The 23,034-nt window shown below is 43.5% G+C and overlaps 1 protein-coding gene across 1 annotated transcript in view; it reads right to left on the reverse strand.

The window, feature by feature from the left end:
• Positions 1–20,288, reverse strand: part of KDM7A (lysine demethylase 7A) — an 80,043-nt gene extending 59,755 nt beyond the window's left edge. Inside the window, exon 1 of the mRNA XM_082846983.1 lies at positions 19,962–20,288. Coding sequence (XP_082703109.1) covers positions 19,962–20,155 — 194 coding nt within the window. The 5' untranslated portion in view covers positions 20,156–20,288. The remainder of the gene's footprint in view (positions 1–19,961) is intronic.
• Positions 20,289–23,034: the final 2,746 nt, after the last annotated feature.

Here is a 23,034-nt window from a genome sequence, read left to right on the forward strand (position 1 = left end):
GAGCACGTAAAACCCTGGTAAGTTCCCGAGTGACGGACGAGTGTCTTTTGTTATTCATAACAAGCCCCTTTCAACCACACCTGAGTTTATGCTAATACAGTGGCTCTGGGTGGGTCCCTGGATAGCTTCAGTATGGCTGAGTTTACCAGAGGAGCCAACCAGGATTAGAGAGTGAGAACTTTCAGCCCCACCCCCCAACCTCCAAGAAGGGGAGAGAAGCTGGGAATTAAGTTAATCACCAATGGTCAATGCTTTAATCAATCGTGCCTACACAGTGGAGCCTCCATAAGAACCCTACCCAAAGGGGTTCAGAGTGCTTTGGTGTTGGTGAGTGCATTCACGTGCCAGAATAGCGGTGCATCCCAAACTCCAAAGGGACAGACGCATGTGGGACCCTTCAGGACCTCACCCTATGTACCTCTTCATCTGGCTCTTCATTTATAACCTTTATAATATCCTTCCTAATAAACTGGTAATAGCAAGTAAAGTCTTCCCTGGGTTCTGTGAGCCACTAGAGCAAACTATCAAACCTAAAGAGGGGGTCGTGGAAACCCCCAATTTGTAGCCAAGTCAGACAGAAATTTATGTAACCCAGGAATCCAGTATTTGCAATCGGTGTCTGAAGTAGGGGGGCAGATTTGTTGGACTGAGCCCTTAACCTGTGGGGTCTACACTAACTCCAGGTTATTACTGTCAGAGTTGAATTAAACTGTAGGATACCCAGTTGGTGTCTGTAGAGAACTGGAGAACTGCTGAGTATAGAAAACCCACACATTTGGTATCAGAAGTATTATAAGTAGAGAAACAGTTTTCCTTTGTAGGGTGACCGAAATCTGTGAGAATCAGAAAGGACAAAGTGCGGGACTGCGTACACAGCGTTCTCTAAAAGAGCATTTCTTAAACTATCCCACAGGAGTTAAGGGTACACACACAAAGATTCCATAGTCAAATAAGCCTGGGAGATGCTGGGCTAAGATCAAATCACTTTACTTACCAGCAAGACTTCTTGGAGAATTCAACAAATTGATGTGCACTTTGCACTTACCAGATGGGGATCTAGATGGGGGCTACTACTTCCCACCTTAGGAATGTGTTATAGAAGTTAATTTTCAGACTCACCAGCTGTGAAGAATTTACTATAAATGTAATGTTTTATAACTATAATTGTTACAATTTAAATTCACAAACTTTTTTTTAATTTACAATTTTACAACTGGTACAAAGTACCAGCACATTAAGTGTTTTGTGAAACCACTCCCTTAACAACAAAGGATACCCAATTAGTGACAGCATTACCAAGCGTTTACAGCACACATTATCGGAAAGCACCTGAGCAAAAAGAGTCAATAATCGATAACACACTAAAACTTTTTAAAACTATCGTTTCAAACTGAAGAGAAACTTATCAAGATGTTTGTCCCAGATTTCCCTTATCACAATATAATCAACAAATATTTACAGGGCACCTTCTAGGCTCAAGCCTAAAGACTGTGTACCCTTACTTTAAAGAGCTGACAATTTTGTCAAAATACACAATCTCCATAAGAAGCAAGATACACCATATCTCTATGCCAGCATCTGATTTTCTTCTGGGCAAAATTACCTATGAGCCAGGACTACCCTTGCGGAGCAACTAGGCCCGTGAGCCACAACTACTGAGCTGCGCGTCTGGAGCCTGTGCTCCGCAACAAGAGAGGCCTTGACAGTGAGAGGCCCGCGCACCGCGATGAAGAGTGGCCCCCACTCGCCGCAACTAGAGAAAGCCCTCGCACAGAAACGAAGACCCAACACAGCCAAAAATAAAATTAATTAATTAATTTTTTTTTAAAAAAAAAGAATTTTATCTTCTGAGTAACTTTTCTGGGATACTCAGCCACATTTCACAAGTAGAATCTTTCAGTTACAGGAAAATCTTACTTAAGTAGACCATAACATTCCCCGAAGATGGCAATGCTGTTGCTAGTTTTTTATATGCTAATTAATCTGTAAAATGTTAACACTTCATTGCAGTTGTTCCCAGGCTAAAAGGTTATTACTACTATGAAATGCTTCTAGCATTTTAAAAAGTAGGGATTCAAAAGGAATAAAGGAAGGAAGAAATCAATTAAAACAGCTTCAAATTAAAACCCTATCACACATAAACTCCAAGTCAAGGCATCTTTTCAAGGTTGTACCAGAAAACTATTCAATGAAGTAAGCAAGCAGCTTTCATATTCTACTTTGACAGTCATGGTCCCAAAGCATCTGCATACAGACATTAAGTAAATAAAAACACACTTATTATATAGGCATTAATACATGAACATGACCATCATGTAAAAAATCTATCTGCTATTTAATAAGTGGAATCCAAACTCTACTTTCAAATCCAATTGTCTTATGATCACTCACTTATGGTCACTCTTCACATTAACAATTTTCTACCCATTTAGGTTGGAGTGTCCCAGAAGCAGACCCTGACACACGAATCTGAGGGGGTGTCCATACTGGGAGGTGGTCTCTGGAAGCACTGGTAGGGGAGCAGAAAAGGGGGACAGGGAAGGAGAGGAAGCCATAGCGGGCACCTTCACGAGCATTTGCCCCTTTGGGGACATCTGGAAGACTACGCAGAAGGGGCTTCAGGGTGGTCCCAGCAGTGGAAGAGGAAGCTAGGTATTTATCCACTGTCTCCTAATCGACAAAGGTTGAGGGCTATCCAGAGGCATTTACTCCTCAGAATTTCCAGCCTGCTTCAAGTACAAGCTGCTGAACACCTGTAGCCAGAAAAAGCCCTCAGGTCAAGTCTCAAGTGCTTTCAACAAGAAGTATTCCAGAGATGGAGACACAGACAGAACTAGAGATAGAGATGGAAACACAGAAAGCCAGGCGAGAGTGATGGGGCTTCTGCAGAGCCTGCTACCTGTGCAGCATTTGAGTCTACCCAAGCTAATATGCAGACATACTGACATGTGTTCACTCTTTGTACACATACGCTCATCTTAACACTCACTGTGTTCTTCACCCTTCTGTCCATTATTCCTCCATCCTCTCTGGGATGAATAATGAACAAGTATATACATAAAATACATATAAATAAAGTTATTAGAGGTAAATAGGTATAGACTAAGTAAATAATATTACTAATTAATAAGTAATATTTAATACTTAATTCCTGAACAAAGATTAAGGACAAAATAGTCCAGCTTGATGAGGAAATCCACAACTGATTTGTATACGTGGGAAACCATCACTGGAACTCAGCAATTCCCCAGAGGGAGAAATAATCATTCCTACCAACTTACTATATATCAGTTCCAGAGACAGACATAAAAGTGATGGGTTTTAAAGACAAATTTTGTCCCACCTCTGAGAGCAGCCTCAACTCTGGGTTCACCTACCACGAATCCCTTGTGAGACTGGATCACTGTGCAGAAACTGGACCAGGGGAGCAGATGGAAAGAGGGCAATCGTCTCTTAGACAAAAGAGATTAAAATATTTTAGCTATTTTAAGTTCCACAGAGAAAGCAGCACTTCAGGAACTATTTTTAAATGAAGAAAGAAATCATGGTGATGACCAGGGAACTTCCAGAGAAATTATTTTTGCTGAAGAGGAGAGTGTTACGCTAAATTACACTTATGTACCTGCGGTGAGGGGTGGGGGGAGGGTTAGAGGGAGGGTAAACTCTGAGAAATGGGGTGGGTCTTAGAATGAGGAAAGAAAACAAATGAAGCTAGGATAGGTAGAAGAGATTAGGTCATGAAGAGACAGCTAGAAGGCAATGTAAAGCATGGGCGGTGAAAGCAGGGAGAAGGCGTATTAGCAGGTGGAGGTGCAGGCCGTAATATTAGTTTCTTCTTCGTTTAGTATGCCACAGTATTGTACATGGGCAAAATACGCACTTGACACTACCTGCTTTCCTTCCTCAAGAGATGAACTTTATGCTGTAAAATGAACCCAAATGCCTTCTATGGCTCAACCATTCACTCATTCAAAGCACTATCCGGACACTGGAAATACAGCGATGATAAAATCAATAAATCAAGTGTCTGTACTCTTGAAGCTTACATTTTATTGGAGGGATACAGACACATAGGAGGCTAGTACAGCCCAAGCGAGCAGTGGCAGGAGATGATGCCGGATAGAGAGTGTGGGGACCATCTGCAGGGTCTTTCAGGCCACAGGAAGGCTTCTGCTCTGAGTGGGACTCTTTAGAGGGTTTCAAGCAGAAGAGTCACAGGGTCTGACATTTTAAAAGCACTACTGTGGGCTTCCCTGGTGGCGCAGTGGTTGAGAATCCGCCTGCTAGTGCAGGGGACACGGGTTCGATTCCTGATCTGGGAAGATCCCACATGCCGCGGAGCAACTAAGCCCGTGCGCCACAACTACTGAAGCCCATGCGCCTAGAGCCTGTGCTCTACCACGAGAGAAGCCACCACAATGAGAAGCCCACGCACTGCAACGAAGAACAGCCCCCGCTCACCACAACTAGAGAAAGTCTGCGCACAGCAACGAAGACCCAACACAGCCAAAAACAAATAAATAAAATTAAAAATTAAAAAATAAATAAATAAAAGCACTACTGTTTTCTGTGCCAGCAGAAGGAGGGGCATTAGTTAGGGGGCTACTGCAATAATCTCAGTTTCTATAGGGAAGGGATGTGAAAGTGATGAGAAGCGGTGAGATTCTGAAGGTAAGCCAATAAAGGATTTTAATTAATCCCTTATTAATAAAGGATTTTGTTGAAAACGTAATGCAGATTATGAGAGAAGAAGCAAGGGTGACTCCAAAGATTCTGGCCCGAGGGAGTTGCCATTGACTGAGATGGAGAGATGGGGTGAGTAGAGCTGATTAGGAAGGGAGCTCTGGAGTCCGACTCTAGATACACTGGAGGATGGGATGCCTACTATTCATCCAAGTAGAGATATTAAGTTGGCAACTACATATTTAAGACTAGAGCTGAGGGAAGAGGTCTACAAAGGAGATAAAAATTGAGGGATCATCCACATACAGATGAAAGCTCAAGTGGTGGGACCAGATAAACGCTACCCTGCGGTACCCCAGTGACAAAAGATCAGGGAGATAAGAAGGAACTGCAGTGAGCAGTGAGGGGGAGGAGGGAAGAGTGAAGCAGCAGGAAAATCAGTAGAGGGATTTCCTAGAAGCCAACTAAGGTGAAACTCATTGGTAACTTTGATAAGAACTCTTCCAATGGAGTAGTAAAGATGAAAGCCCCATTGGACTGGGTTCAGAGAGAATGGGACCTCAATTAGATCAAGAGAGGAGGGAAGAAAAACGGCTGGAGGCATTAAATATGGACAATTCTTCTGATGAATTTTGCTATAAGGGGAGAAAAGAAATGAGGTTGCAGCTGAAGGAGGAATATAAGGTCAAGGACTTTTTTTTTTTACATGAAGTTATATATTATTTGCACACTAACGAGAAAAACAATGATATTGTGAGAGAGGGGGTAATGCCGAAGTCATGTCCTTGAATAGGGGAAAGGAGATGGGATCTAATACACCTAAGGATAATTTCCAATGACTTAGCAGTTTCCTTTTCTTCCTGAAATTACATTTCCAGAAATTTCCTAATTCTGAAAAGAGATCTCTCCATACTAAAGCAAACTTTGGCTCACATATAAATGACTGAATGCAAGATGTGTAGCACTGACACTTCAAAAACAATGACTAGAATAAAAAATGTCTAAAGGGGAAAAAAATGTCATTTATTTGAAGACTATATGCTACTTTGACAAAATAGATATGCTACTTTTCATCATTTAAGGATCCCTTCTTTCTGTGGGTGTGTACAAACCTTCTAGTTACTTTTTATTGATCTAGTTCAAGGTCTACCAGAGTGTAGAGCTATGCATACCTGGAGAAGCAGACTTCAAGCAGGCTTGAACACTGTTAGAAAGATGGCACACAAGAGAAGAAGCTGATCCACAAGTCATCCAATCTTGCCATAAATACTGAGGAATATGCTGAGGTTGTGAGCAGTTACTCACACCTGCTGGGCAGGCAAGGTCACCATTAAAATAGGGAGGAACCCAGAGGACCCCAGCACCGTCAACAACGTGAGAATGGTTGAACCTGATGGGATCCAGTTCCCAGATGGCATCATCATTGGCAACAGGGCACCTTTATGAGAACTGGAGGCCGGGGAAGCTTGTCCTGCCAATGGGACAAATTCTGCTGGGCCTCTTGCTTTATAGAGCCATTCTCATTTGGTTAAGATCTTCAACTCTCTACCTCCATTAAAGAAACCTGTATCCTTTCCCGTCTCTGTATTACCCTTTTATCAATCACCATCACCCTCCTGACAATCTTACACGTAAACATCTGAGATGATGAATACTCTTTATCTCAATAAATATATCTTTTCTCACAAATATTAAAATATGTAGTAAGCAGTGCAAACATATGATTTAACAGAGACCACTGTTTAGGACAAAATTAAATTTAAAAAACCAAAATCCATTTAAAGTTGTTTTAAAGAAAAATAAAAGTTGTTTTAAAGAAAAGTTGTTTTAAAGAAAAAAGAAAAATAGTTGTTTTAAAGAAAAAAATTAAAGGACAAAATTAAATTTAAAAAACCAAAATCCATTTAAAGTTGTTTTAAAGAAAAATATTAAATAAAGTTGTTTTAAAGAAAAATATTAAAGATAAATATTACAAGTGCAACACAGATATGGCACAAACCATGACGGTGGTCCATAAAAGCTTGAAATGTGACAGTGGTAATGAAACCAAAAATCACTGATGTGGTGAAGAAAGAAGAAAAGTCATGCATATCTTAAAATCACTTGATCTTAAAGTCCTAAGAAAGCCTGTACCACAGTCTTCCTCGCTCCTGGCCAAAGAAACAAAAGAACCTTTCAAAGCACTGGAACTGTTGAATGAATCATGCAGCAGCCCTGGGGCCAGGATAAGACTCAAAACAAACCATCCTGCAACTGGTAGGAGGTAAGTGGGTAGATTCCCTGGGTAACACTCCTGAAGGGACAGGCAGCCCCAACGAGGTGATTCTGAGGGAAAGAGGTGTGTGAAAGATCTTTGGAGCTTTCAGAGGATAATCATTTCCAACAAGGGGTTCAAGAAATGAGAAAACAAGTTCAGATCAGGGATTCTGATCTCTCCTCCCACAAAGGGAGAGGCAAGAATAGGAAAATAAGGCAAGCAGAGCCCAGTGCTGACTACTTGGCATATGGATGGTTGGAAAAGCAGGCGTGAGGAAAGAAGTCCCTGACTCGAAAAGAAGGGACTCTGCTCTCCCAGTAACCATGGCATCTAAGGAAATGTTGATCCTCTGATATGCAGAAAATAAGGACAGGCCAGCAAAAAAAGGAAAGTGACTTCAAGAACCAGACACACAGAAAGCCAGCCTTAAAATAGGAAGAATGTAAGAGAGGAATATGAGTCAGACCTGTGAAAAGTTAAATTAAGTAAAAAGACTAGAATTCCTCTAATCTGCAGACAGCTTATATCCCAAGGTTCCTTCATAAAGTAGTAAAGTCAAAAAAGACTGATCACATGTCGACAGTGTGGCGTGCATGACAGGTGAGGCACTGTAGGAGGAGGTGACAGAGAAGAAGAAAGCCCCAGGAACCCACAAACCCAGGCTCTGGGAGAGAATGCTCCCCTGTGGTCGGTCACCACAGAAAGCTTCCGAAGTCATTGGTGGGAACCGGCCAGAAAGCCTCTGCCTCGAGGGTACCTTTTGCCCCATACCTCGTCACTTAATGGCTCAGTCAGGATGCTTTCCAAACTGCTTCATTGTTCCAACTTTTGTTCATGTGTTTTGTTTTGTTTTAATAATCTGTGGGGTTCCTGGGCAGTGTGAATATCTCCAGGTCTTCCAGACAGATTCCAGGACCATTTTCTTTTCTTTTCTATATTTATTAATATTAAAGTATCCATAGGACACTGTATAAATCAAAAGGACCACAGTGGACTACATTCCAATTTCTTTGTCAAATAGGACCACTCATCTGACAACAGCTTTTGTGCATTAAAAAACACCAAATTGGGGCTTCCCCGGTGGCGCAGTGATTGAGAGTTCGCCTGCCAATGCAGGGGACACGGGTTCGTGCCCCGGTCTGGGAAGATCCCACATGCCGCGGAGCGACTGGGCCTGTGAGCCATGGCCGCTGGGCCTGCGCGTCCGGAGTCTGTGCTCCACAACGGGAGAGGCCACAACAGTGAGAGGCCCGCGTACCGAAAAACAAACAAACAAACAAACAAACAAAAAACACCAAATTACCTACAATGGTATAGCTTCCTCCAGCTTTTTCAGTTTCATAATTTATTGCATGATAACAGACTGTTATGATTACTAACTGATAAATAGAAGTCAATATTATGCTTGAATTTCTGTGTTTTGTGCTCAAGTAAAACACTTCCAGTTTACAAAGGAAGAGTTCAGCACTTCTCCACAAAGCATTCGGAAAGAGTTTTATTTCCCCCTCCCCATAATAAAATACAAGTTGGATATGTCATTGTATTTCCTCTAACAATGATTTTTTGATGTATTAGAATCACCAGATGAATGCAACTTACATACTGGTAAAGAAGTATCTTACGTTTGCATAGTTGCTACGTTTAAGTTCATCAAATTTATATTTCAGTACCAGCGTTCCTTATGCTTCCTGTCTTTGATCAACAGTCCCTTTAGAAAATAAACTGTAAATAGGACTACAGCTAAAAACAATTTCAAAATGTATAATGTAGGAACTTACCTTAAGAATACGTAAATGCTCATCAAGAATAAAGATACACACACACACACACACACACACACACACACACACACACATATATACATATACACATTGCAGCACTGTTAAGTAAACACAAGAAAAAGAGAGAGAGGGAGAGAGAGAGAGAGAGAGAGAAGAGAAACCAGATGAAGAATTCCTCAACAGAGAACCAGGTAAATTATGGTAAATCCACAGAATGGAATTCTACACAGCCATTAAAAAGAATGAGATACCTGTATATGCTGATGTGAAAAGCTCTCCCAGATCTCCAGAATATTTTAATAAATGAAAAAGAGCAAGGTACAAAACCATGTATACCGTATGAACCATATGAACCCTTCATATACAGATGGAAATTCAAAATTGTTAATGGTGTTTACCACTGGGGAAAGAGGACTGTAGGAAGGAGACAAGAGACTTTCACTTTTCACTTTTTTATCCTTCGACATTGCTTGAATTTCTCACCAGATTTTGGGGGGTTTCTTTTTGTTTTTTAATTACAAGTTATGTGGTCACAGGAGACATGGACCTTTTTTAAAATTCATCATTTTACTTCATATTGCTTAAAGCTAATAAATATTATACACTGAATTTTTCCTTTAATATTCAATAGAGGATGCTAATAAGCCAATGAATTTCAAAACTAGTGATGAATGGAAAGAATCAAGCTTTTTTGTTTGTTTTTAGGGAATTCTCCCATCTTATTATCATTATTTTTTAAATTTATTTATTTTATTTTTGGCTGCGTTGGGTCTTTGTTGCTGCACACGGGCTTTCTCTAGTTGTGGCAACCCTGCTCTTCGCCGTGGTGTGCGAGCTTCTCATTGCAGTGGCTTCTCTTGTTGCAGAGCACGGGCTCCAGGCACGCGGGCTTCAGCAGTTGTGGCACATAGGCTCAGTAGTTGTGGCTTGCAGGCTCTAGAGCACAGGCTCAGTAGTTGTGGCGCACCGGTTTAGTTGCTCTGTGGCATGTGAGATCTTCCTGGACCAGGGCTCAAACCCATGTCCTCTGCATTGGCAAGAGGATTCTTAATCACTGTGCCACCAGGGAAGCCCAAATCAAGCGTTTAAATCTACCTCTCCTATACAAATGGTAACCAAAGGAGTAGATGAAGGAAAGTTTTCTCTTTATAGAAGTATTCCAGCTAACAAATGAAGAAGAAATTTTAAAATTAAAATAGCATTTTGCAACTGCTAATGAATGAATGAATGGATACTGGCATTGATCAATGGCAACAAACATGACAAAAAGAGAAACAACCAGACATTTCATGCCTCCTGATAGAAGACTATACCACCCACTCACAAAATATTCTTGGTGGGAAAAACCTGAATCTGATCAAGCTTGTCTAGCTCCAACTACCAATTTACAGGAAAGAGAGGAACATGTTGAAAGATACTGCAAGGATGTAATAAGCAAAATCCAGAAAGTGGAAAACTTTAGAGGATAAACAACCACTTTCTGCAACAAATAAATTGCAAAGGAAAAAAGAGAAACGAGGAAAATCTACAGATCAGGGTTTTCCAACAGCAGCACTACTGACATTTAGGATCAGATAATTCTCTCTTGTACGAGCTGCCCTGTGCAGGATGTTTAGCAGCATCCCTGCCCTCTACCTACGACATGCCGGGAACAACCCCACCCCATCCCCCTGCCAAAATAAAAAATGTCTCTAGACATTGCCAAGTGTACCCTGGGAGGCGAAATCCCATCCAGTTGAGAACCACTGCTACAGATTAAGAGACACATCAACTAATCATAATGTGTGGACCTTATTTGGACCTTGATTCAAACTACAATACCAAAATTTACTGTATTTACCATTTACTATACCAAAACAGTAAAAAATATTATGACATTTATGATACAACTGAAAATTTGAATACTGATGATATTACACAATTTTCAGTTATTTTTAGTTGTTTTAAAGGTATTGTAGTTTTTCTTAAAAGAGGCCTTATCTTAATAGATATACATGCTGAAATAGTCACAGATATAATGACACATCACCAGTTCACTTCAGAATAACACCAAGAGCAAGGGAAATGGGGGCAGGGTTAGATGAAACAAGATTGGTCATGAATGAATTGATAATCACTAAGGTGGAGTGATGGTTATCTAGAAGCTTATTATACTACCCTATTTATTTCTGTTTATGTTTGAAAGTTTCTCCAAAAAACCCACAAAAATTGAAATTAAAGTCAAAACCATCTTGGTGGCTAGCAACATTCAGATGAATGACAAACCAACCCAGTAAGTGAATCTTCTTTTTTTTTAACATCTTTATTGGAGTATAACTGTTTTACAATAGTGTGTTAGTTTCTGCTTTATAGCAAAGTGAATCAGCTATACATATACGTATATTCCCACATCTCCTCCCTCTTGCATCTCCCTCCCACCCTCCCTATCCCACCCCTCTAGGTGGTCACAAAGCACCGAGCTGCTCTCCCTGTGCTATGCGGCTTCTTCCCACTAGCTAGCTATTTTACATTTGGTAGTGTATATATGTCCATGCCAGTAAGTGAATCTTAACATTCAACTAGTTTCCATTAACCATCCCATGTATGCTTGCTCAAACACATGCAGGGGCTCTCAGAATATATAAACAGATGATTCTAAAAAAAAAAAAAAAGAAAGAAAGAAAGAAAGAAAGAAGGAAGGAAAATGGCCCTCAGCCCCATGAAAAATTGTTCAAACTCACTTGTAATTAGAGATATGCAGATCAAAACATGGATACCATTTGTCACCTATCAGACTGGCAAAGGTTAAAAACATGACAACACATCCTGATGACAAAAATGTGGAGAAAGCTGCACTTTCCTACACTGTTGGTGGGAATGAAAGCTAGTCCAACCATTCTGGAGGGAAATCTGGTAATCCTGACAAAACAATGCACTTAATCTTCTGACCAAGAAATCCCACTTCTAGCAATCTAACCTGAAGATATACCTCCATTAATATGAAAATACATATGCACAAGGTTATTCATTACAGCATTGTTTGTAACTATAAAGTATGATAAACAACCTAAATGCCCATACACAAGAAAATGGATGAATAAAACAGGGTACATGCACACAAAGGAGTACCATACAGCTGTTCAAAAGAATAAAGAAGAGCTCTAGGAACTGACATGGAGTGATTTCCAGTGTACACTGTTAAGTAAAAAAAAGCAAAGTGAAGAGTATTTATCGTATGCTACACAGTGTAAAAAAAGTAGATATAAGAAAATACACAAGGATCTGCACATTTGTGGGAAAACGAACAAAAAACTCCACACAGAAAGGATAAACCAGAAACTAAAGAGAGTGATTACTCGTGGGGATCGGGGAGATGGGGGACCGGGACGGGTAGGAGGAGTGAAGAGGGCAAGATACTTCTGAGTATTCCTTTTCATGTAACTTCTGGCTTCTCAGAACCACAGTAATGTTCCACATACCCAAAATATAAACCAACAATTAAAACCAACCAGGACAGAGGAGGAATCCAAAATGCAACGTAAACAGTAACAAATAAACCTGAACTATATTACAAATAAATAACACACTAAAGTAGAAGAAAAGAAGTAAGTTAACTTTAGAAAATGGTTTTCTGCCTAGATACTATAAGGCTAAAAACAAAACAAAAAAACCCCTACACACAAACACTGTAATCTACCTAGCAAGCTGGGTTTCTCAGAAGGGTATGGGTTAGCAATTTGAGAACTACTTTATGTATACACTAGGATTGAACAAATAAATATATTGTAGATAATGAGAGCTGCATTTCTGTTAGTCAACAAAGTCATAAGTAAGGAAAGGGGGAAGTTTAAAATGAACCCTGTGGTGTTAGATTAGAATCAAAGGTATCACTATAAAGTTTTATGGTTTTAATACAAATAGACATAAACACAAATACAGGTGTGTGTGCATGTGCGTGATTAGAGTATTTCCTAGCTCTGTCCACTGAGAACATCTAGAAGCAATGAGCCTACAGAGTGCCAGACCCTGGTTTCTAACAACGATTCTCCAATAAAAGGAACCAGGGCTCACACAAATACATACAAAAATCATATGTCGGACTTCCCTGGTGGTGTAGTGGTTAAGAATCTACCTGCCAATGCAGGAGACACGGGTCCAAGCCCTGGTCTGGGAAGATTCCACATGCCATGGAGCAACTAAGCCCGTGCGCCACAACTACTGAGCCTGCGCTCTAGAGCCCACGAGCCACAACTACTGAAGTCCACCTGCCTAGAGCCCGTGCTCCGCAACAAGAGAAGCCACCACAAAGAGAAGCCTGCCACTGCAACGAAGAATAGCCCGGCTCGCCGCAACTGGAGAAAGCCCACGCACAGCAACAAAGATCCAACACAGCCAAAAATAAATAAATTAATTAATTATTTTTTAAAAGTCATGTTACCATTTATTCATACCATAATTAAAGGAAAAAGTATAATATTAATATTAATGGAAAAGTAAGAAGGCAATCACTACATTAATAAAATGTAACTTCCAAAAAGAATTAGATGCTTTGTAGCAGCTTCAACATCAGCACTGACCAACTGTTCAAAAACTGTGCAAATTATTGTGGGGTTTCAACTGCTCAAACCAACCAAAGCTTGCTTTATAATCAAATTCCTTTACTTACTCCTGTTCTGTTCTTATTCTTGAGCCCCACGATGTCAGATCATCAAATATAAAGGCATTCATCCCCTTTAGGTGATCAGTAAACTCAATTTCATACCTAAGAACGCAGGATATGACAGCATACCAAGCAGAAATCTGCCCCAAACTGATGGTTTAAAAATTTTTAAAGCTTGATGAGAGAACTGTATGTTAGTGCCACTAAGCATTCTGAGATAAGACTCCATTTCACAACATATTTTAGTTCAAATAGCAAAATTGAGTATATATGTAGAATACTATTATAAGTGAAACATATGAAGAAAATACTCATATATTCTCCTATGATAAACTGTCACATCAAAAAAAGATGTTGAGAAAATCAATAAATGGACTTTTTTTTTTTTTTGCGGTTCGCGGGCCACTCACTGTTGTGGCCTCTCCCGTTGCGGAGCACAGGCTCCGGACGCGCAGGCTCAGCGGCCATGGCTCATGGGCCCAGCCGCTCCGCGGCATGTGGGATCTTCCCGGACCGGGGCACAAACCCGTGTCCCTTGCATCGGCAGGCAGACTCTCAACCACTGCGCCACCAGGGAAGCCCATAAATGGACTTTTTGTCTCTTACAGGGAGATACATATTCACCTATTAAGTTTATAATACTAAAAGACTTGATCATTAAGCGGAAACGTAGATAAAACAAATTTTAAAAATAATTCCCATCCTTAACATTAAAAAAAATCAAAATACGCTCCAATAAGAAATCCATTATAATAAGGATGAAACAGTTAATTATAAAACTTTTCAAATACTGATTTCATACTCTGTTCCCAAGGCAGTTATGATCATTTTAAACATATTTACGCCAAAGAAAATAATTTTAATAAAGGAAAAAAAGGAAGATGTTTACAGATGCATTTCTCTGGAGCTCTGGCACATCTGTTTTACCTGCATCACACCCCTCCCCCACCCCCACCCCACGACAGAGACAGAGATCAGGTCTGGCTCTATGACCTTCTAGCTCTGCAGCCCTGGGAAAGTTACCGACCTCTCAACCCTCAGATTCCTCATCTGTAAAATGGAGATGATAACAACACTTACCCAGCAAGGTTACAGTGAGAGTTAGATGAGTTAATTAATACAGCTAACGCAGTTAGAACAGTGCCTAGGACTTGGTAAAGCATTCAATAAGTGTTCGGCTGAGTACCTGGGACTCTAAGAGTGAGTAGCTGAGAAACTCCTATCCAATAGCATTATTCTAGGTAAAATGCTGCCATCCCCGTAAACCAGGCTCTTCGTTCATTCAAACTTCAGGAATGAAAATTAATATAGGACATTTGTAAACTACCAAAACCACTCAAACATTTAAAATCATCCCTCACCTGGATTATCACAATAGCTTTCTTACTCACCTGCCTGTCACCTTTGCCTCCCCCTCCAATATTTTCTCCATGTAGCAGCCAGAGTGAACCCTTTAAAGGTTAAGTCAGATCGTTTATTCCTCCACTCAAAATATTTGACTATTTGCTCTGAGTGAAATCCGACATTTTCTAGTGTCCAAATGGCTCCTTCGCAAAGCCTTCCATAATCACACCGTATGAGAGTCTTACACCACCCCCAGTCCTCTCTCTTCTCCTAACTCAATTTTTCTCCACAGCGCTTAGCATTCTTTTGTCATGTATATTTACTCATCTGTCCCACCTCCCCACCATCCCCACCTCCACAGAATGTAAGTTACAGCATAGCAAGGACTTTGCTTTGTTCATTGCTATATTCCTAGCACCAAGAACAGCGCCAGGCATACTGCAAACTGGGCCAAAGCCAACATCATACTCGAGAAAACACAAGAGGCAGTCCCTTGTGTCCGGAAAAAGAAATGAAATAAAATTACAAAATACTATGTGTCAGCTACTAAAGTGGCAAATTTTTAATTTTTTAAACTTTTTATTTTAATGTTTGAAGTGTTATAAAGCTTTAAAAAAATCTTCAGTGCCCATACAGCTCAGTGAACTTTTCCATCTGTATACACTCATGTAACAACAACCCATGACCAAGATATAGAACATTTCCTGCACCTCAGAAGCTCCCTTGAGCCTCCTCTCAGTAAATACCCCCAGAGAGGTGAGTATCAATACTAGTCTGACTTCTACCCAATTATGCCTGTACTTGAACTTCATATAAGTAGAATCAAACAGTATATGCTTTCATGTCGGTCTTCTTCTGTTCAACCTTATATCCGTGGGATTCACCCACGTTGTTGCATACATCAGTAATGCATTCCTTCTTTATGGCTAAGTAGCATTCCATTTTATGATTATACCACAATTTATATAGTCGACTACTGATGACAGTTAAGTTGCTCCAGTTTGGGGATAATATGAATAGTGCTGCCATGAATGGGCTTCTGGGTTCATGGGTCTGTCTTTTGGTATCTGCAGAATGGCAACATTTTTGTTTGTTTGGGTTTTTTTGGGGGAGGGCTGGGGGGAGGGAGATAATGGTTAATAATACCTTAGTGAGAACCCAGGGAAACGCAAGTAGGCAGTAGGTGAGAGTATAAACTGAAATAACCTTTCTGAAAGACATTCTGGCAATAGGCACAAGAAGCCTAAAAATATCTATGCCCTGTGACTAATAATTCTACTTCAAGGAAATTTCTTATTGAGTATTTACATGGGCCAGATCTTCTTCTAAGTGTTTTACATGTGTTAACTCATTTGATTTATTCTAAGGAAACGATTAGAGATGCTCAACAATGGTTTATTCAGAAGGATGTCAATCAACCATCCATCATTAGGAAATAGAAGAAAAACTAGTAAACAAAGTAAAAAACTAACAAGAGGAGAATGATTTGGAAATGTATTGTACTTCCATGAAATGAAACTCTATGCAGCCACCGAAAATGTTTCTCAAAGATCATTAAAGATATAGGAAAGGGCTTCCCTGGTGGCGCAGTGGTTGAGAGTCCGCCTGCTGATGCAGGGGACACGGGTTCGTGCCCCGGTCCGGGAAGATCCCACATGCCGCGGAGCGGCTGGGTCCGTGAGCCATGGCCGCTGAGCCAGCCTGTGCTCCGCAACGGGAGAGGCCACAACAGTAAGATGCCTGCGTACCACAAAAAACAAAACAAAACAAAAGATATAGGAAAAAGTATACATTAATGAACATTAGGTAACAGTAGAATACATAAAATAAATTCCTAGTTTTGTTTTATTTTTAAAAAGACATACGTATACCTTAAATGTTAAAATACTGGTAATCACTGGAAGACATGGGTAATTTCATATTCTTGATTCTCTTCTGTACCTCCCAATTTTTCTACAATATGTTACTTTTGCCAATCAAAATGAATATATGACTAACAAGACTAATAAATAAAGGTGTTTACATTATAATGGGGAGACAAAAGACATTATAATACAACTGAATTAGGGCAATGATGCCGTCTTGCATAGGATGATATAAAAGCTCTACGGAAAGACATCTATCCTAGAGATTAGTAGGGGGTAGGGCATTGTCAAGAAAGACCTCCATTGTCTTACTTCCACCAAGGACTCAGAGAGGAAAAACTCCGTCTCTAGGTTGGAAGGAACCTGCCCAGGAAAATCCTGTTAATTCCTCAGCTTGCTGCCCCTAGGGTATCAATTATATGTTGTACCCTGGGCACATGTTCTTCTCCCCTCTCACTTACCGAAAAGGCTTAGGCAGACTGAGGGATTGGAATTCCTGAACACCAAGGATGCAGTCAAAGTTCAAAAGCCTCAAACCTGGAGGAAGCTGGTTCCATCTGCCCTCATGCCTGGCTAAAAAGCATCAAGGGAGGATCTTCCTTCCCACTAAGGATAAATTAGGGCAAAAACTTTTCGGATTTCCAGATGTCAGAAACTCCAGGCAGAGTTAACCCAAATTTATACCAAAATCTACTGACTCCTTGAGTTTAAAAAATTCTTCTACTCGAAAAAAATAAAAGCACCAAGAAGTTATACAGGAAAGACAATTCTCTGTATCCACCCTCCTACCCTCTCTTTCTCTTCTGCAGATGGACCATCCCTGGAAACCAAAGGAAAGCTGAGCATGGGGGTTAAAGTTGTACTTTGGTACTTTAGGGGCCAATTCGCACATAAACAAATGACAGTTGTTTAATAATTAATACCTAAGGAACATTTTGCTGTGTTCAACAAAGCATTCATTTTGTGGTACAATAAACAAAGTAAATATTGATTACAGGAAAAACATATGGACCCCAAATTACCAATGTTTCATTAAGAATTAAACTTGCTAATAAACATGGCAGGGCATTATCACGAAATTTTCTAACTTTTGACATCTGAATCACATTAACTTATCAAGGATTGCTGGTCAACAAAGCCCTGGGTTCAAAAAGCACTTTTCAAAGTCACTTCCACAGATACAAAGTCACACAAATCTATGTGACAAAGGAGACCATACTTGTTTTGGCCCTGCTCTCCCTCCTTCTTCCTCTTTATTCTCCCTTCAACTTCTCCTATTTACGAATTTGTATTTAAATGTATTAACAAAATTCTCCATAAACTACCTGCAGCTTTTCATGGTTATAGTGTTAATTAAGATAAATAAAATTGTAGTCAAAAATATATTAACCTATCAAATCTCTACATTGTACCATGGGACAAATTTCTTATGCAGCTAAAATAGTTCTTTGAAAAAAATAAGAATTTACATAATCACCAGGGATTTGGGTTTTATTCTATATGTAACCTAGATTTTTGGATAATCTCTATTCTGGTTCCTATGATGGGAAAAAAGGATGTAGAAATAGAATTGGCAAGACTTGGTATCTTCATATTTCAGTTTTACATACAATCAAAATATAGGCGAAACATCGGTTTCAAGTAATAAAAAAAGAACTTTAGATAATTTATTCTTAATTACAAAGCGGCACATTTGCAATAACATTCCCAGCATATACCAGACTATTGAAAGATTATCTGATATACAAAATAAGGATGCTGTCCTTCTTTTACAGCGACAATTTGTTGTGTTTTTTTCCCCCTCTGTTGTTGTGCTGTCAGAACTGTGCAACCTGAAAACTGATTAAAACTAGCTGTAGTTGAAAATTAAATAAAACCAACTGTACCTAGCACTAAACACTGACAAGAACGCTGTAATTTAACTGGTTTTCTCTCTCAGGTCCAGTAGAGGGAGACTAAGACATCTGGCCTGGTCGTGTAGCGTTTCTGCAAAATTGGGGAGGGGGGGAGCGGAGGCTGTATTTAAATGTCCTGCTGTCAATCAAAGGACACTTCCTACAATCACAGTCACCATATCTGCTCTTACCCGCGAGCGTACTCTCACCCAGATACGACACGAAACGGTGCTCGGGAAACCTGCATCACCTAAAAGTGACCGCAGGCTTTGCCACAAGACCCAAATAAGGACTTTGGGAGCCCAACCTCAACTAGTTTCTTTGTTTAAATGCCTGCGAATCCCTCCCACGCCGGAGTCAAGAGGCTGTGGCGCCGCCCTTTATTAGCCTCACACTTTGATTACAAAACACACGAGTCGGCGGCTCGGCGGCGGAGGCGGCCCAAGCTCTCACAAACGTCAAACCCGAAACACAGGCGGCGGCCGAGGCAGAGGGCGACACTCGCCGCCCCCGCCACCCGACCCGAAATCCCCACCGTCCGGCGAAAGTTGGCCCGCACCAGGCCCCCGGGCACTGGCCCCGGGCCGCCCGGGTGTCGCCGGCCCCTTGGGCGACGGGAAATTTCACTCTTTGTAAAGTTTGGGCTGCGGCGTGGGGGCGACGCGGGGGGTTGGGGACGAGAGGCTGTCCCTTCGGGCCCCGCTGCCCACTCCATCCGCTCCACCCCCGCCGGGACGGGTTGCGCCGGGGTGGCGGGTGGAGGCCACGACCCGAGCCGCCCCGCCGCCCCGCCCGGGACCCCCGGCCCGAACTTCCGACTGGCATCTTTCAAGTCCCCGAGAGTGCCTCATCTGTTGCTCTGTTTACTCCGCGGAGCCCCGCCGGGCTGGCGCTACCGACGCCCCCGTCTCAGCGCCCCGCAGCCGAGGAAGTTTGATAAAGACCGGGGAAGGGGGCGCGACCGCGACCCGCTGGCGGAGGCGAGGGGAAGGAGGGCAATTTCTGGAGACCCCGGACCGTGGCCAGCCGGTCGCCGCCCGGAAGGAAGGCGCGGCGGCCGGCCGGGCACGGCGGCCGGCCGGGCGGCGACTCCGGGCCGGGAGCCCCGGGCGGGCGGGGCGGCGGCGGGCTGCGGGTGCGGCGAGGGGCGGCGGGCCGGGCCGGCGCTCCGCCCGCCGCCTCCGCCGGCGCCTACCCCGGCCGCGTCCCCTCGCCCCGGTCTCCTCCTGCCAACTTCTCGGCTGGTCCTCTTTGTTCCCGTTTGTTGTGGCGACTCTTCGCCCGGCCGGGCGATCCCACCAGCCCCCGTAGCCCGCCCGGCGCCCGGCGAGCCCGGGGCCCCGCGCGCCCCGCTGCCCGGGCCGGGGGATCGGCGCCGGGGCCCCTCGGCGCTCGGCGCGGCGGCCGGGCGGCGGGCGGCGCGGGCGGCCGGAGCGGCGAAGGCGGCGGTTGGCCGGTGGCCGGCGGCGGCGGCGGGGCTAGAAGGGGCTTATTTACCTGCCGTGGAACCAGTCCTTGCAGATATCGCACTCGATCATGAAGCGGTTCACGTCGTACGGCTGCCGGCACACACAGTACACCGGCGGGGGCGGTGGGGGCGCCGAGGCCCGGCCCGGAGCCGCTACCGACACGGCTGCCGCGGCGGCTCCAGCTGCTGCTCCCGCGGCCACCGCCGCCGCCGCTCCGGCCATCTTTAAAAAACACACACACGCTCGCTCGCTGCTCCGCTCGCCGACTGGAGCGAGCGCAGCCGCCAGCCAGCGCCGCCTCCTGCAGCAGCCGGAGCAGCAGCCGCGGCGGCGGCGGCGGCGGCGGCGGCGGCGGTGGCGGCGGCGGCGGCGGCGCCTCAGTGCGCGCGCGCGAGGCCACAGCCGGGCGCTGGGTGGCGGGGAGTGGGCCGCGGACGGCGGGCGGCGGCGCGCGCACGACGCGCGCACGACGCGCGAGGTCCCGGCCCGACTCCTTCCGGCGCTCCGCGCGGGGCCGTGCGTCTCGCGCACGTCGTCCTGCCGCCGGCGCGCGCGCCGCGTTCCTCTCGCGTCAGCCCGGCGGAGGGACAGGCTGAAGGGCACGCGGGGCGGGGGAGGCGGAGGGAGGCAGAGGCTCCCTGAGGACACGCGCGGTGGCGCGGCGAGCGCGGCCCCGGGAGGACAGCGGGCGCGTGCGAACAGCCGGCTCCGGCGTTTCTGAGTGAACGCAGAGGCCGGGGAAGTTCCTGCGCAGTGAAAAGCGGCGCACGCTGCGTCTGTGCGCTGGCTCTCCGAACCGAGGAAATTAGAGCCCCGCCAGGGCCACCTCCCGACCGGGGGAGAATCTTAAATCAATTAGCAGCCGCCCCGCGACCTCCGTGGGTCCGAGCCCAGGATTAACAGCACAGCGAGCAGGTTATGCCCTGCTGTGGGGCAGGAGTGTGCTGGGGAGTCATTCAAACTTCCAAAACGTCCCACCCGAATTCCCACCGACCGGCCAGGAAATTAGTGTTGATGGAACCACTGGTGGGTGAAGGAGGTTGTTTCCAAGAGGAATTCATTTAATGGCTGTGAGCCGAGAGGGACCAGCCTTGAAATGTGGGTGGAGGAAGGACCGGAGAGGAACCCGGCATGTTTATAAACCACGCGACTTAGATGCGAATATTTTCAAGTTCCCAGTTTGGAAGATAAGGATAAAATTCTAAGTGACAGTGACACCTCGGAAAGGGACTACTACAAAAAACAGATAATACGGTACTTGGCACATAATTAGGCCACTAATAAAATATATTTGAATGAAAGATGAGATTGATAAGAATAAAAAGAGCTAACACATATCGAATAAAAATAGATTGCCTTGTTATAACTACTCGAATTGGAAGGGATGTTAAGAATTATGGAATCACAGAACATTGTAAATCAACTATACTTCAATAAAATTATATATATATATACATGCATATATATAGGAATTATGGAATCAGATATTTGTAGCTAAATTTCGCAAGCATTTCTGTCGTTGGTAAAATCCCTATAGCTCTCGTCTCATTCAGCCCCAGGCAGAGAACCACTGATCTAGTCTAGCCTTTTTTTTTCTTTTTTTTAATTTACTTATTTATTTTTGGCCGCGTTGGGTCTTCGTTGCTGTGCGAGGGCTTTCTCTAGTTGCGGCGAGCAGGGGCTACTCTTTGCGGTGCGCGGGCTTCTCACTGCTGTGGCTTTTCTTTGTTGCGGAGCATGGGCTCTAGGCGTGCGGGCTTCGGTAGTTGTGGCACATGGGCTCAGTAGTTGTGGCTTGCAGGCTCAGTAGTTGTGGCGCACAGGCTTAGTTGCTCCGCGGCATGTGGGATCTTCCCGGACCAGGGCTCGAACCCGTGTCTCCTGCATTGGCAGGCGGATTCTTAACCACTGTGCCACCAGGGAAGTCCCTAGTCTAACCTTTTTATAATTGAGGAAAGTAATTAACTTGCCTAAAAGCTCAGATCTGGGCTTGAGCTAAAGTTTTTAAGTGTCTTGGTTCTACAACCAGTCCCTTTTCTACCACACCATTGCTTGTCACATATTTTGCAGGAAAAGAAACACCTAGAAGTCAGAGTTGACCACAGAGGGAATGAGTTTGAAACATATTTCTACTGGTGAAAAAAGAAAAGTTACTGTAACTCTGGCATATGTTTAGAGGCATCCTGGATTCAGGTAGTGAAAAGAGCCTTACATTCAGACCCTGCTTTGTAGAAGCTGTGTGACCTTGGGCAAGTCACTCCATTTCTCTTGAATTAGATCCTTGAAGATCTCCTCAAAGAAAAATTATAGATAATAATATATTCCTTAACTACCTCATAGAGGCTTTATCATAAGCAGAAGAGATCATGTATTTTTAAAAGTACACTGTAGAGGATGTGTGTTGTCATGGAAGTGCAGGCAGTGAAAGCTATCATGTTGGAGTTGGGGTGAGAAGGGTATCCACACAGGGACGTGCCCTGGTAGGGGGTGTTCTCAATGCTGGAAGGGCCGCCTGACCCTGGGATATCACCATGGGTGGAGTGAGGAAGGTGGTCAAGCAGAGGAGGAGGCAGCAGTGGTGATGGGAGATTGGCTATGAACAAGAGGATTGATCCAGTAAGTAAATATATTAAGGAAAATGGGAGCCAATTTCTCACTGTTGAGGAAGAGATTACAAACATAGAAAACTAGAATGAATCTTTCGGTAGTGAACTGGTAATGGAGGTATCAATCTATTTCTATTTATAGAAATAAATATAGGTGTATAAGTACATGCACACTCTGTCCACTGAGAGGGTCTGGGGCACAACAAAATGATGAGTATATCTAGCCCAGATCTTGCCTTCTAAACACCATTCTCTTCATTTTTCTTCTTGGGAAAACGGCTGATTCCAGGACTGGAGAAGAGAAGTACAGGATGAGACTAGAGCCCCTAGTTGTGCCAGAAAAAAAGGGCATGTGCAAAGAATAATGGGGCATGTCAAAAGGACACAGGCCAACTTGTGTCCCAAATCTTGGACAAAATAAAAAATAATAATGTATTTAAACACATTGAATAACATAGGAAACCATACAGATGTAAATAACACAAACTGAAAGTT

The sequence above is a fragment of the Leucopleurus acutus genome (assembly GCF_964270905.1).
Source record: "Leucopleurus acutus genome assembly, chromosome: 9".
Taxonomy (NCBI): Eukaryota; Metazoa; Chordata; class Mammalia; order Artiodactyla; family Delphinidae; genus Leucopleurus; species Leucopleurus acutus.